This window comes from Neolamprologus multifasciatus, chromosome 2, assembly GCF_963576455.1.
Source record: "Neolamprologus multifasciatus chromosome 2, fNeoMul1.2, whole genome shotgun sequence".
NCBI lineage: Eukaryota > Metazoa > Chordata > Actinopteri > Cichliformes > Cichlidae > Neolamprologus > Neolamprologus multifasciatus.
Window position 1 is genome coordinate 13570069 of NC_140440.1, and position 13680 is coordinate 13583748.

Sequence of the window (13680 nt, forward strand, 5' to 3'; positions counted from 1 at the left end):
ACACACGCACACACATGCATGCACGCACACACACACACATGCATGCACACACACACACACACACACACGCACACACATGCATGCACGCACACACAGCTCCTCCCCAGGAGTCTGTCAGATGATAAAAAGATGTTGTTGCAAACTGATCATCAGCAGCTAAAAACAAGACAAACATCAAACACAAAGACCACACGGGGACTCGGCCTTATTTCTAACATTTCTCTCTTTCCCACTCTCTTCATTTTTGTCCGTGTTCATGAACCTGCCAGGGAGCTTCTTGATTCGTTCTGCTGTTTTAGAGATCATATTGTGTCTGGTGTGTTGTTTTTATCAGCACTGCTTTATTCATATTACTGCCTGTGGCAAAGGGACAGGGATGGAGCAATAAAGAAAGAGAGAGCTGGGTGGTCTTCATATATGGCAGGCAGCATGTGTGCAAATTGGGGGGACGTCTGTCCAAGCATCCAAGGCTGTGCTGATGAGGGTGGCAACATTACAGTGCAATTGTCAAAGTATAATGACAATTTTTGACAAAATGCAGTCTCTGCTTGATCCCTGCACTTGTATGCACAAACACGCACATCACATACTGAGAGACAAGCGTGTAATTTATCATTCACTATGGCTGGAAAGCAGAGACAGTGGCAGAGCTACTGGGAAGGCTCCATTCATCACTGTGATAAAGTTTGACTTGTGAGTTGTATATGAAGACCTCTTTTCCCTTCAGTCACTGTCAGGATGACCCTTAGACAGGTAAGCCACAACCAGTGACACTAATCATTATTCATAAAGTTAAAAAACAAAACAAGTGACAACAACAAAACAGGGGATAACGTGCAAATGTTACACAGAGTTTGGATTCAAACCCAGGACCTTCTTGTTGTGATGCAACAGCACTAACCACTGCTCGTGGCAAAAGGTGGAGGACGGTTGCAGATTACTAGTACAGCATGAAGTTCACCTTTTGTTTTTTTCTAACTTACAGTACTGTTCAGTTATAGTATCATCAATTAAGCACATCTGGGGCATTTTATTAAATTTGTATTTGCTGAATTTTCCTGCTTAAAGGCAAACAAATAAGCTGCAATAGCAATAAAAACCTCCAAAATAAAAGTGTGGTAAATTAAATTGTAAGGTGATGATGTGATGTTATCATGATGAAAATATAATTAATTGATTTATGACCTGCTGTAATTTAGAAGTAAATATTTTAGTAATATTTGTGTAGCATATTTAATTTTCTTACATAAGGGGAGAACTCTTAGACCCCCTGTGAAGAGCATTTCCCAAGCACTGTTAAACCAAGCAAGGAATTTTTAACACAGCTGTTCAAAACATCCTCGTTTATTTTGGATGCTTACATTATTTTACTTTGGACACAGAAACAAAAGTATTTTACAAAATAATTTTTGAACATTTTTTGGTTTCTTTGTTTTTTACCAGGGACAAAACTATCAACCCTTCTGATGCTAACAGTCAGTTATGTGTCCTTTTTGCTGGATAAGAGCCTGCAACCATTCCTTAGTAGTAGTTTTGAACATCTCACAAACATCTCATGAGCAATCCCAACACATTCTCCTTTGGCAGATCGCTTGAGGTCCTCCAGATTTGATGTTCTTCTGACAGGGACCTGGGCCTTAGGTCCACCCTATAGGAGCATCAATAGGATTCAAGTCAGGGCTTTGCACAGGCCAGTTTTGGGTCTTTGTTTTGTTGGAAGAATGAGATGATGTATGAACCAGTTCCTGTTTTACTGCTGACAGCTTGAAGTTTTCAGAATCTTCATAAATCCTTCTTTCTTCATAATTATTTCCACCTTCACAAAATCCCCCAGATCCAGAAGCACTGAAGCATTCCTGCAGCAACATACTCCCACCACCGTGTTTCATTGCAGAGACTGTTCCTTGGGTTGTAAGCCACTCCCTTCTTTTTCCAAACACAAGCAGCGTCTCTCTGGGCACACTTCCAGCATGCATGATCTTTAGCATACGTCAGTCTTGCTTGTAACTGTGTGTTCTGTAGTAGTGAAGTTTTTCTTGGCCTCTAACCTTGCGCTCCATTCTTCTGCAGTGTTCTAGTGATTGTCTACTTTGAGACTACAATTCATGACCTGGCTAAGTTGTTTTAGACGCATCTCTCACTAGTTTTCTTTCTAGAGTCTTTGAAATCTTTTGCTTAATTGACAGGCTTATTCTCTTTAAATTTCTTCATTACACTTTTCAGTCCAGTTCTCAACACTGTCAAGGACTCAAAACTCTGCATATCCATCTCATGCTTTATGGGCATCAACAGTCTAAAGTGAATTGTTTTTTGGTTTTGGTATCATAATTTCTCAAGTGACAACTCTTGCTAAAGTACAACATATACATTTGCAGATAATCCTCAATATTAACTTGATTTTTTCTGGTAGTAATTATGTTATTATATGCAAAAAGAAATACTTTATGCTTTCTAAAGAAAACTAGTAAAGAATGCTATGTTGAAAATCCATTGCTCTGTTAAAAAAGCACTTGGGAAAATTATGACAAAATGTTGCATTTTATGACGTGGGGGTGGAGCGGTGATTGTGGGCTAAGAATTTGTTTCAGGCATTTTGGTATGTACTGTGTATGCCTTTTATATACCAGTTCAAAATATCGTCTAAACTTTACAATCGGGTGTGTACAAAAGGACGAAAAACCGCTGCCAGAAAGTATTTGCTGAGACTACAACAAGCCACTTTCAATTTTTCTCTAGACCGGTGATATGAACAGCTTTATTATGCGTATTAATGCATCATATGAACACCCTACCACAACTAGGATTTCTGTGCTCGTCAGACCTTTTACCTTCAGTCACATTCAGAAAGAAAAAAGAGCCATGTTTAGGTTAGAGGGCGGAGCATGGGCATCAAGGGATTCTACAGACAAATGGCAAAGTCAATTTTTTCAATTTTGGAATTATAATTTTACAGCAATGAATCTAAAATAGTTGTGTGTATGTAATTTCTTTCCATCCTCTGTTTTACAGCCAGCTGAGGGACAATGACAGGAGAAGAAGCAGGAGTAGCATGGCTTTAGATGGGCCAGTGGTCAGAGATGTGGACCCCCCAGTCCCAGAAGAGCCTAGGTTGGAGACAGTAGCCCTCTCTGAGTAGAGCGGGATGACATCAAACTGGCCACCATCTGCACCCTCCTGCTCATCTTCTGTTTGAGTCAATTCCTCCTCTTCCTTACTGTCCAACACCTGTCGGGGAACAAAGTGTGAGTGAAAGTTATTGTTGCATTTTTTCTGCTTGGACATTTTCACATTTCATAGTGTTGAAAACACTGCTACTCTCTGGGTCCTGGTGAGGAGGGGAACGTGTCAAAGCTTTTATGTGTTCTCTTGAGGTAACAAAATAGAATTTGAAACTCAAGAACTGAATCTATATTAATTATTTAAGCTAAAGCTATTAGCACATGCCTAAGTACATTGGGTGTTGTTCTGTTTTGTTTGTTTGTTTTTTGCCATGTGCAACCAAAAACGTCTTTTGAGCAGCGCCCTGATGAATATGAGTCACTGCAGTGATATGGGTGCTAGTGCTGCTGGTTAAATCTAAGACCTATGTAAAGTTACTTTACTCATAATATGCCTTCAGATGAAACTGCCTCTGATCCTGGCGTGTTATATGTATTTATATATATCTGACTGGGATTGTTTGAGTCTTTTTTAACATTTGATTATCTAGTGTGAAAATCAGAAGCTCCAAATAGTGCTGAGATGAACAGCAGGTATAAACTGAGAGAAATGAAGTGAGTTAAGGTTAGGGCTGTGCGATATGACCAAAATCTCATATCCTGTTATAAGACATTTATTGTCCTGACAACGATATAAATCACAAAAATGTAACATTTTCTGTAAATTCTGTGAATCTCGGGCAGCTCGACTTTCCTGAAATGTACCTCTAGTCGAGTGTTTTAAACGATGAATGAAACGATACATTTTTTGACATAAGTTGTAACGGCCGCCGTTTTCTTTGTATTTATCACACGGCGTGCTGCGGGGAAAAGCCTGTTCTAATGTTTGAGTCTAAGGTTTATTTTTTTAGCACCTGACGGCTCTTTTTGCTTTTCAGCTGTAAACTCTCCGCATACTTTTTCACGTGATTCAGTTTATTTTGAAAAACCTCAACAGGATCTTGAGCTTTATTGTGAAACAAGCCACGCGATGGTTTTACCATCATTGTTGCTAACGACAACACATAAAAACAGACACTTGTCCATCAGTAGTGTGGTTATATTAAACATAAGAGAAAGAGAGAACTAATCAATATAGCCACTACAGTGACCATCAAAACCATGAAAAAATATTGCTGTAAACAGTTTCAATTTTACGACACCACGAAACAAACGACAGCGTGATAGGAAACGATAGATGTTTTTATATCGTCATCCGATATATATCGTGATATCGAACAGCCCTAGTTAAGGTGGGTGCTGTGATGCTTTGAGGACGAGGAGAGACAAGATGTGATGAAATAAGACAAATAACATATTAGTGAGTAGAGGAAATGATGAAAGGACACAAAGAAAAAAGGAGGAGGGAAGGAAGGAAGAGGATTTGGGGGAAGAAGTAGGAAGGGGAAGACACAGGGCATGAATAAATTCATGCTAATAAAGCCTAAGCGATGCACGGCTTCCAACCAACACCTCAACTAATCTGTTCACTGGGAGAGAGACAGGCAAACATAGAGAGCGAGCGAGCAGAGGAGGACAACCAAGACAGAGAGAGAGAGAGTTGGAATCCCCTCTTGTCCACTGGCCCAGATTATCTCTGGCAGTAAATGCATGCTGGAAGCTAGAGAGCCACAGCCGTGGCAGATTGTGGCCTTTCCAAGGTTACATTAGGCAGAGCCACAATTGGCTTGGACCACATTTATTGGTCAGTGACGGACAAGAGCAGCCGGGAACCATGGTTCTCAAAAGATGTTTGAATGTTCTCACCACATTTCAGAGATTGTGTTTATGTGTGTGTGTGGGGTGGGGGAGGGGAGGGTGTGTGTGTGTGTGTGTTTGTTTAGGGAGGGGCAGTGACAGAAATAGTGTGTCAGTAAGAAAACAACAGAATTTGAAAACAAACAATAGAATTAGAATGAAAAGAACAGAATTTGAAAACAAACAATAGAATTTGAATAAAACGAGTAGAATTAGAATGAAAACAACAGAATTTGAATAAAAACAACGGAATTTGAAAACAAACAATAGAATTAGAATGAAAAGAAGAGAATTTGAAAACAAACAATAGAATTAGAATGAAAAGAACAGAATTTGAAAACAAACAATAGAATTAGAATGAAAAGAACAGAATTTGAAAACAAACAATAGAATTTGAATAAAACGAGTAGAATTAGAATGAAAACAACAGAATTTGAATAAAAACAACGGAATTTGAGAACAAACAATAGAATTAGAATGAAAACAACAGAATTTGAATAAAAACAACGGAATTTGAGAACAAACAATAGAATTAGAATGAAAACAACAGAATTTGAATAAAAACAACGGAATTTGAGAACAAACAATAGAATTAGAATGAAAACAACAGCATTTGAATAAAAACAACGGAATTTGAGAACAAACAATAGAATTAGAATGAAAAGAACAGAATTTGAAAACAAACAATAGAATTTGAATAAAACGAGTAGAATTAGAATGAAAACAACAGAATTTGAATAAAAACAACGGAATTTGAAAACAAACAATAGAATTAGAATGAAAACAACAGAATTTGAATAAAAACAACGGAATTTGAGAACAAACAATAGAATTAGAATGAAAACAACAGAATTTGAATAAAAACAACGGAATTTGAGAACAAACAATAGAATTAGAATGAAAAGAACAGAATTTGAATAAAAACAACGGAATTTGAGAACAAACAATAGAATTAGAATGAAAACAACAGCATTTGAATAAAAACAATGGAATTTGAGAACAAACAATAGAATTAGAATGAAAAGAACAGAATTTGAAAACAAACAATAGAATTTGAATAAAACGAGTAGAATTAGAATGAAAAGAACAGAATTTGAATAAAAACAACGGAATTTGAGAACAAACAATAGAATTAGAATGAAAAGAACAGAATTTGAAAACAAACAATAGAATTTGAATAAAACGAGTAGAATTAGAATGAAAACAACAGAATTTGAATAAAAACAACGGAATTTGAAAACAAACAATAGAATTAGAATGAAAAGAACAGAATTTGAAAACAAACAATAGAATTTGAATAAAACGAGTAGAATTAGAATGAAAACAACAGAATTTGAATAAAAACAACAGAATTTGAAAACAAACAATAGAATTAGAATGAAAAGAACAGAATTTGAAAACAAACAGTAGAATTTGAATAAAACGAGTAGAATTAGAATGAAAACAACAGAATTTGAATAAAAACAACGGAATTTGAAAACAAACAATAGAATTAGAATGAAAAGAACAGAATTTGAAAACAAACAGTAGAATTTGAATAAAACGAGTAGAATTAGAATGAAAACAACAGAATTTGAATAAAAACAACGGAATTTGAAAACAAACAATAGAATTAGAATGAAAACAACAGAATTTGAATAAAACGAGTAGAATTAGAATGAAAACAACAGAATTTAAAAAATTAAAAAGTTAAATTAAAAAGTAACAATCTGTCAGGACAAGGGAAACAGTGTTTGGTCAAATCTAAAAATAGACATAAATTAAAATGAAGCAGTAAGTAGGTAATGCAATCTGTCTAATTTCATCTCAAACAGATGAAGCCCATTTTACGAGCATATATTCTGACGGTGCAGCACTTTTTTTCTCACGGTTTGCACATGAGCACTGTGGATAGAAAAATGATGGGCGAGCAGCGTGTGCTGGCTCTGAGGTCAGTTACAATAAGTAACTTTGTGTGGAAACAAAACATTAGCGAGTAAATAAGCGTCAGTGATCCGCACCGTAGATTATTGTCCTCTTGGTCAACACCTTGGCCAACTTTGTATGTGTGTGTGTTGGAGTGTGTGCTTCTGTGAGGATTATTTGTAGCAGTGGAGATCTTGTCTGAGGCCTTTAGTGCTTGGTTAGAAAGACTAAGCAAATGTTTAGATGTCTGACTTCATGCATCACTTCTGGACCCAGAAATGGGATTTGTTATATTTGATTTCCTGTGTTAGAAGATTTTCATTGTTTCCTATTAGACTTGGCTCCTCTCCTATTGAGTTATACCTACACAGAAGAAATAGGTGTGTTACATCTCATAAATAGCTCTTACAGATGACTCCAGCCTTTTAACAGTAACATACCTCCGGGGCTCACTGTTCAGGCCACTAAACTAAAGCTAGAGGGGACCTGCTGGAACAGGTGTGGTAGATGACGCCTGCAGAGCTACTCGGGGCCACCGGTTTTTCATCAGTATAGGCAGGGTAGACATCCGGAGAATAGCGGCAGTCCCCTCAGGGTCCCCTCAGTCCCCTGTTCCTCTCTTACATTCTAGCTCTGCACTGCTGACTGGGCAATACTCATTGGATCAGAGAATAGACTCTTTAAATAGAGAGCCAATCCAGATGAACTGTATTGGGTTTAGGGTAGTGTACAAAGTTTGAGTTGCCCCCAATGTGGTGTATGTTGGATGAAGTGTCATGTTCCTGAGCTGGTGACTCAGTGTTTTGATTATTAATATTCTTTGTTTCAGTTAGTTTCTGGTTATATTTTAGTGATTCAGGTTTTGTTCTGTGTGTCACGTCAAATCAGTTCTGTGTTGTTGTCTGTTCTTTCCGGTCTCTATATTTGTGTATCTCCTGTGTCTCCGAGTCAGTTATGTCTCCATGTCGTTGTTTGATAGTCTCTGTTTCAGCCGTATCTCCTTGTCAAGTCTACGTCACCGTGCCTGTCTTGTGTTTCCTGTTTTACTTTGATAGTCTCATGTCCTTCGTTCAATGTTTTCAGTTTTGCTTCCCCTTTGTTTCATCATGTCAGATTAGGTTCATATGTGTCGCCCTCCATTACTCCCTTGTGTATTTAAGCCCTGTGTTTTCCTTTGTCCGTTGTCGTGTCGTTAACTACCTCTATGTCCTGTGTGTTATCTCTGTTCTCCTCAAGTCTCCTTGTAACTCCTAGCTTCTTTTTTTCACATCTTCTATTTTATTAATTCGGTGTCCCTAGCTTCCTCGTTTCCAGTTTAGGTTTTGTTTTTCCATGTTTGTGATGTCTGAGTTGTTGCCACAAGCTGCCTCTCTCAGTTCACCCCTCTTGTGTTTCAAGTCCTGCATTTGGGTCCTACATCCTGCCTGCCACAGCATAAAAAAAAACATTGGGTGAAAAGGCTTAGTAGTTGTAGAAAGTACTTTAAGTGCTCATCAAGCCCTCATCAAGAAGCTGCAGAAGAACACCAGAACCGTGAATTGGGAAGCAGGCAGAAATAACAGGATTGGGGCAACTTGCACGAGGACGACTGCTGGAGTTCCAACAGCCGGCTAACATCAATGGGTGAACACAAACCAAATTACTTTTTATTTACTTGAACTACAAATGGCACTTGACAGAAAAAGCCTAGATTATGAACAGCTTTAATGTTTTCCCTGAAAGAGTTTAGTTTAATATGTTCCAGTTCGCCAAACTGTTTGAAATGTTTGAGTAGAGATGCACCTGAGTGTGTAAGTGGGTGTGAGTATATATGTATATGCACACAGTACTATTATATTTTTCATGTAATTGCTAGGCTTAATTATTGTAAATAAATGTTGGTACTCTTAAACCAGCAAAAGTGTTATAGGAAGCCTTGATCTGTGGGTAAAAGGCAGTCGTCATCCCTGCCTTACCTGGGCAGAGCATCCTTCTCTCCTAATCTGTTCACCTGTTGCTCATCTTTAATCAACTGTAATACTTAAGGACCAGTGCGGCCATCCAGACCAGTGCGGCCATCCAGACTCCGGGATATTATTTTAGAATGGTAAACGGTAAACATGACTCCCTGAGTTGTCACCCCGTGTTCCTAGGGTCTATCACGACAGTCTTCAGCAAGGAGATGGCTCCTTCACTACTTCCCTACAGGCCATAAGACAGCTGCACAGGCCTTGTGCTGAGCTCCATTACCTACCAGCAAATTATACAATCTCTCCCGCCCTGAGAGGGAGTCTATGGAGAAATCCATTATGGATTCCCTCACCGCTGGGATAATTTGACCATCCGCCTCCCACATAAGGGCTGGGTTGTTTTTTGTGGCCAAGAAAGATAAGACCCTCACTGAGTACCGTGGACTTAATCAGATCACAGTGAAAATTAAATATCCTCTTCACCCCGGTAATTCTGTCTTCAAACTCCTCCAGGGGGGCTCCGTCTTCACTAAACTGAACCTACGAAATGCTTACCATGTGGTTCGAATTCGTGAGGGAGATGAATGGAAAATGGCGTTTACCTTCCTTGGCCTTACTAATGCCCCAGCGGTCTTCCAGGCACTTATCAATGATGTACTCTGGGATTTCTTAAACTTGTTTGTCTTTGTTTATTTAGAAGAAATTCTTATTTTTTCTAAGAGTATGGGGAAGCACCAGGTCCATGTGCATCAAGTTTTGCATCGGCTCCTTGAGAGCAGATTGTATGTGAAAGCAGAAAAATGTGAGTTTCATGTAACTACAGTATCTTTGCTTGGCTTCGTGTTTCAGGATGAAGACTGATCTGGAAAGAGTAAAAACCATGGCGGATTGGCCCACTCACACCACCTGAAAGCAGCTTCAGCGATTCTTGGTGTTTGCTAATGAGGGAGCCAAACATCCATTTGTTGTACTGACTGACCATAAGAACCTCCGCACAATACACTAACCTCCTCAGCCACTGGTATTTCCCCTTTTGAGGTTGCTTTTGGTGACGAACCACCCCTGATCCCAGCCTTGGAGAAGTACCAGTTCTCTCAGTCCACCAACGTCTACGTTCTGAGTTACCCTTAGTTTCCTTTTGCACATATTTAAGCAATCATCATTTTCCTCAGTTTTGTGTTAGAGTGAAAAAAGTATCGCAAAGTTTATTCTGCATCTCGCTGTCCTGCCCAAGTCCCACACTTGAGTCAAACTAAGTGAGCTGCAAAACACGACAGAAAGCTCAGTCATGAGTTTAAGCTGGTGACAAAAATACCTATATATGTTGATGGGGGAAGGTAATGATGAATTAACCCACAAAGGCTTGGGAATCAACACCAGAGTGGCATCCCCTCTTTACGAGAGGTGTCCCAGCACTTGACGGGTGTGTAGCTGACCTGTCTTGGTGGAAGTCAGCAGTTCTAAATACACTTCTTTGTTATTTAAATATGTCCCACTAAAGCTCTTCTGCCAATCGTGGAATTTAACCATCGTGAACATAAAACAAAGGAAATGTTAGAATGATGTTCCTTAATGTAAATGTTCTGGGAATTCCAGTGAAAAGATCTCGAATAATTACCAAACGTAAAAAGGAAAAGGCACAGATGGAGAAACCCATCTGTTGATTGTGGAAGATGAAAAACCCAAAAGATTTGTCTTCAATAATACTTTTTATTGTTCACATAGAAATTCACGTAAAAGAGGAGAAGCAATATTAATCTCTAATTCTATTCATTTTGTGTGTGGAAAGGAAATTAAACACAATGAAGGCAGATACTTCATAGTTAAAGGACTGATGCACCAAACATTGTTACACTGGTGAACGTGTGTGCACCACCTGAAAGTGCTGAAAATCTCTGTTTGACGCTGTATCAGTGGAAAATGAAGGAATCTGTATATGTGGGGAATCTGAACGGAATAATGAATATGGACACAACTAGCTACAGGAACCTGTTGCTAACTTAATTAGAAATGTGTGGTGATGGTCATGGTCGCTGTGGCTGTCCGGCTGACTCTGTAAGGCTTCATGTGTTTTCGCTTTTGTTTTTGCTCACGCTCTCTCTACCTCTGCCTGGGCAGAGCTCACCACGGGCTCTCGCCTTTGGCCCACGTACCTGCAGGCAATTACACACCTGAGGCTCATTATCCAGCAGTTTCCTGGCCACTACTTAAGGTGGTGGCTCAGAGTTTCTCGTCGCTGGACTGTTGTAAAGACTCACGTTAGTGTAACCCTGGCTTTGAGTTTCTCTTGTGTTTTCCAAGTTTAGTTTAGTGTTGATTCTACTTCGTCTGTCTGTAAACAGATTTAAACAGACGCTTCACAGAAATTGGGCATTTCCTTTATTCCCTGGAGTATTTCCCTGAGCAGTGTGGCGAGTGTTGCGTGGAGCGTGTTGGAGTACGTGAGCAGAGCAAGAGTGCAGAGCCCCCTTTCCTCCCTACCCTTGGATCCCCGGAGTCCCGATTCACTCCCAACACTTTGTATATAGTTCATTTGGTGTTTGTAAATAAAACACTCCATCCATCTGCTTCTGCTTCTGCTTATCCTTTTCAGCGTCGCGAGCGGCTGGAGTACCCGGCGAGAACCCACGCAAACACGGGGAGAACATGCAAACTCCACACAGAGCTGATGGTGGCCACTGTGCTGCCCAAAAATAAAAGCCTGTTAAGTTTAATCTTTCCGTCTACACTGGAGTGCGTTCAGTCAGCCCTGACAGGAAGAAATGATTTATCGATGGCTGGAGAAATTGCCACCCTCTCCAAAAGAATTACACCCACTACTTAGTAACCCCTTCTGTTAATTCTAGGATAGATCACTTTTTTACACAAAGACAGAATAGGGATAAAATTCGAGAGTGTGTCATCGGGGTATCGGATGATTCAAATCATAGTACCATGTGCTTAAAGCTTAGGTTGAAAAGTGCAAACAGAAATACAATTTGGAGGGTTGATGTCAGAATATTGAACAATCCAGAGATATTTAAAGAAATCAAGGGGGAGATAAAACAATATCTAGAAGAAAATGATGATGATGATAAATTAGTGTCAGGGTCCTGGGTCCCCTGACCCAGCATGTTTAGTTCTTTGTGATTTTTGTATTATTGTACTTGTGAGTTATTTCTAGTTTTGATCCCTTGCCCTTCATGTTTCTCTGTGTCCCCTCTGTTCTGTGTAAGTCTGTGTCTGCATGTTTGAGTTTCTCTCTGTGTCTTTCGGTTCTTAGAGTCCTCTACCTTATGGTTTGTCTCTGTGTTTCTTAGTTGCTGTCTCCACCGTATCAAGTTCGCATCTCTATGTCATACTTCCTGTTTTACTTTGAAGGTCCGTGTCTTATGTGAATGCGTCCTGCTTTCCTTGTCTCGTCAGTCCTGATTTCTCCCAGCTGTGCCCTCCTTCTGTGTCTCATTCCCCTTGTTACTTCCCAGTGTATTTAAACCCTGTTTCTCTGAGTCAGGGTTGCGTTGTCCCTCAAGCTGTGTGTTTCCTCGTGTGCCTCTCTGCAAAGTGTGAGTTTATATTTTCCCAGTTTAGTTTTGTATGCTTTTCCCCTGTCAGCAAATAAAGCTGAGATTTTTGAGTTCATCCCTCGAGTCTGAGTGCCTGCATCTTGGGTCCAACTCCTGCCTGCCACACAGCGATTCATGATAATTAGGACCAAAAGCCACAAAACTACTGGCAATTAACAATATTAACAACACCACATTATCAACTTCGACACAAATCTAAAGAAGAAAAAAATAACTGGTCTGTTGCTCACTGACTCAAGGTCCTCTTTTTCCAATGAGAGCAAATTTTGCATCTCATTTGTAAACCAAGGTCCCAGAGTCTGGAGGAAGATGGAGAGGCGCATAATCCAAGACACTTGAAGTCCAGTTTGCACAGTCTGTGCTGATTTGAGTCATGTCATCTGCTGGTGTTGGTCGACTGTGCTTTATTAAGTCCAGAGTCAACACAGCCGTCTACCAGCACATTTTGGACCACTTCATGCTTCCTTCTGCACACAAGCTTTATGGAGATGCAGACTTTTCCAGCAGGACTTGGCACCTGCCCACACTGCCAAGTGTACCAAACCCTGGTTCAGTGACCACGGGATTACTGTGCTTGACTGGCCAGCAAACTCTCCTGACCTGAGCCCCATAAAGAATCTATGGGGCATTGCCAAGAGAAAGAGGCGAGACATGAGACCGAACAGAAGTGCTGAACGCCGCTATCGAAGTATCCTGGTCTTCCATAACACCTCAGCAGTGCCACAGGCTGATAGCATCCATGCCACGCTGCATTGAGGCAGTAATTCATGCAAAAGGGGCCCAAACCAAGTACTGAGTACATATGCATGATTGCACTTTTCAGAGGTCCGACATTTCTCTATATAACATCGTTGTTTTATTGTTTTCATGTAATATTGTAATTTTATGAGCTTTTGAAGTTGAGGTTTACAAAAGCTGTATGCCATGATGAACAAAATGATAACAAATAAAGGGTTGAAATATCTGCATGTAATGAGTCTATATCATATATTAGTTTCACCGTTTAAGTTGAAATAAATGGACTTTTGCATGATATTCTCAATTTTTCAAGTTTCACCTGTAATAGGGAGTCGAGAACTGGTTCCAGCAGCTCAATTCTCCGGCATTGTTAGTCTGCCTGGGTATCAGTGTTGCCAACTCCTCAGTAAGGAACATCGCTATTGGCTGTCCTAAAAGTCGCTAGAAGTCGCTAAATGACGTCATCGCCTAATTTGCATAATTGGTCATGCTAATATAATTGTAACCTACGTTGTTGGAGAGAGAAATAACATCGTGGACGAGACATAAAGTGAGTAAAAAACGTCC

The 13680-nt window shown here is 39.7% G+C and overlaps 1 protein-coding gene across 1 annotated transcript in view; it reads right to left on the reverse strand.

Moving 5' to 3' along the window:
- Positions 1 to 2040: 2040 nt before the first annotated feature.
- The window catches only part of LOC146524094 (GDNF family receptor alpha-4-like), an 81945-nt gene continuing 70305 nt past the window's right edge, over positions 2041 to 13680 (reverse strand). The window contains exon 8 of the mRNA XM_085175388.1: positions 2041 to 3225. Within this exon, the coding sequence (XP_085031514.1) occupies positions 3004 to 3225 (222 nt within the window). The 3' untranslated portion in view covers positions 2041 to 3003. The remainder of the gene's footprint in view (positions 3226 to 13680) is intronic.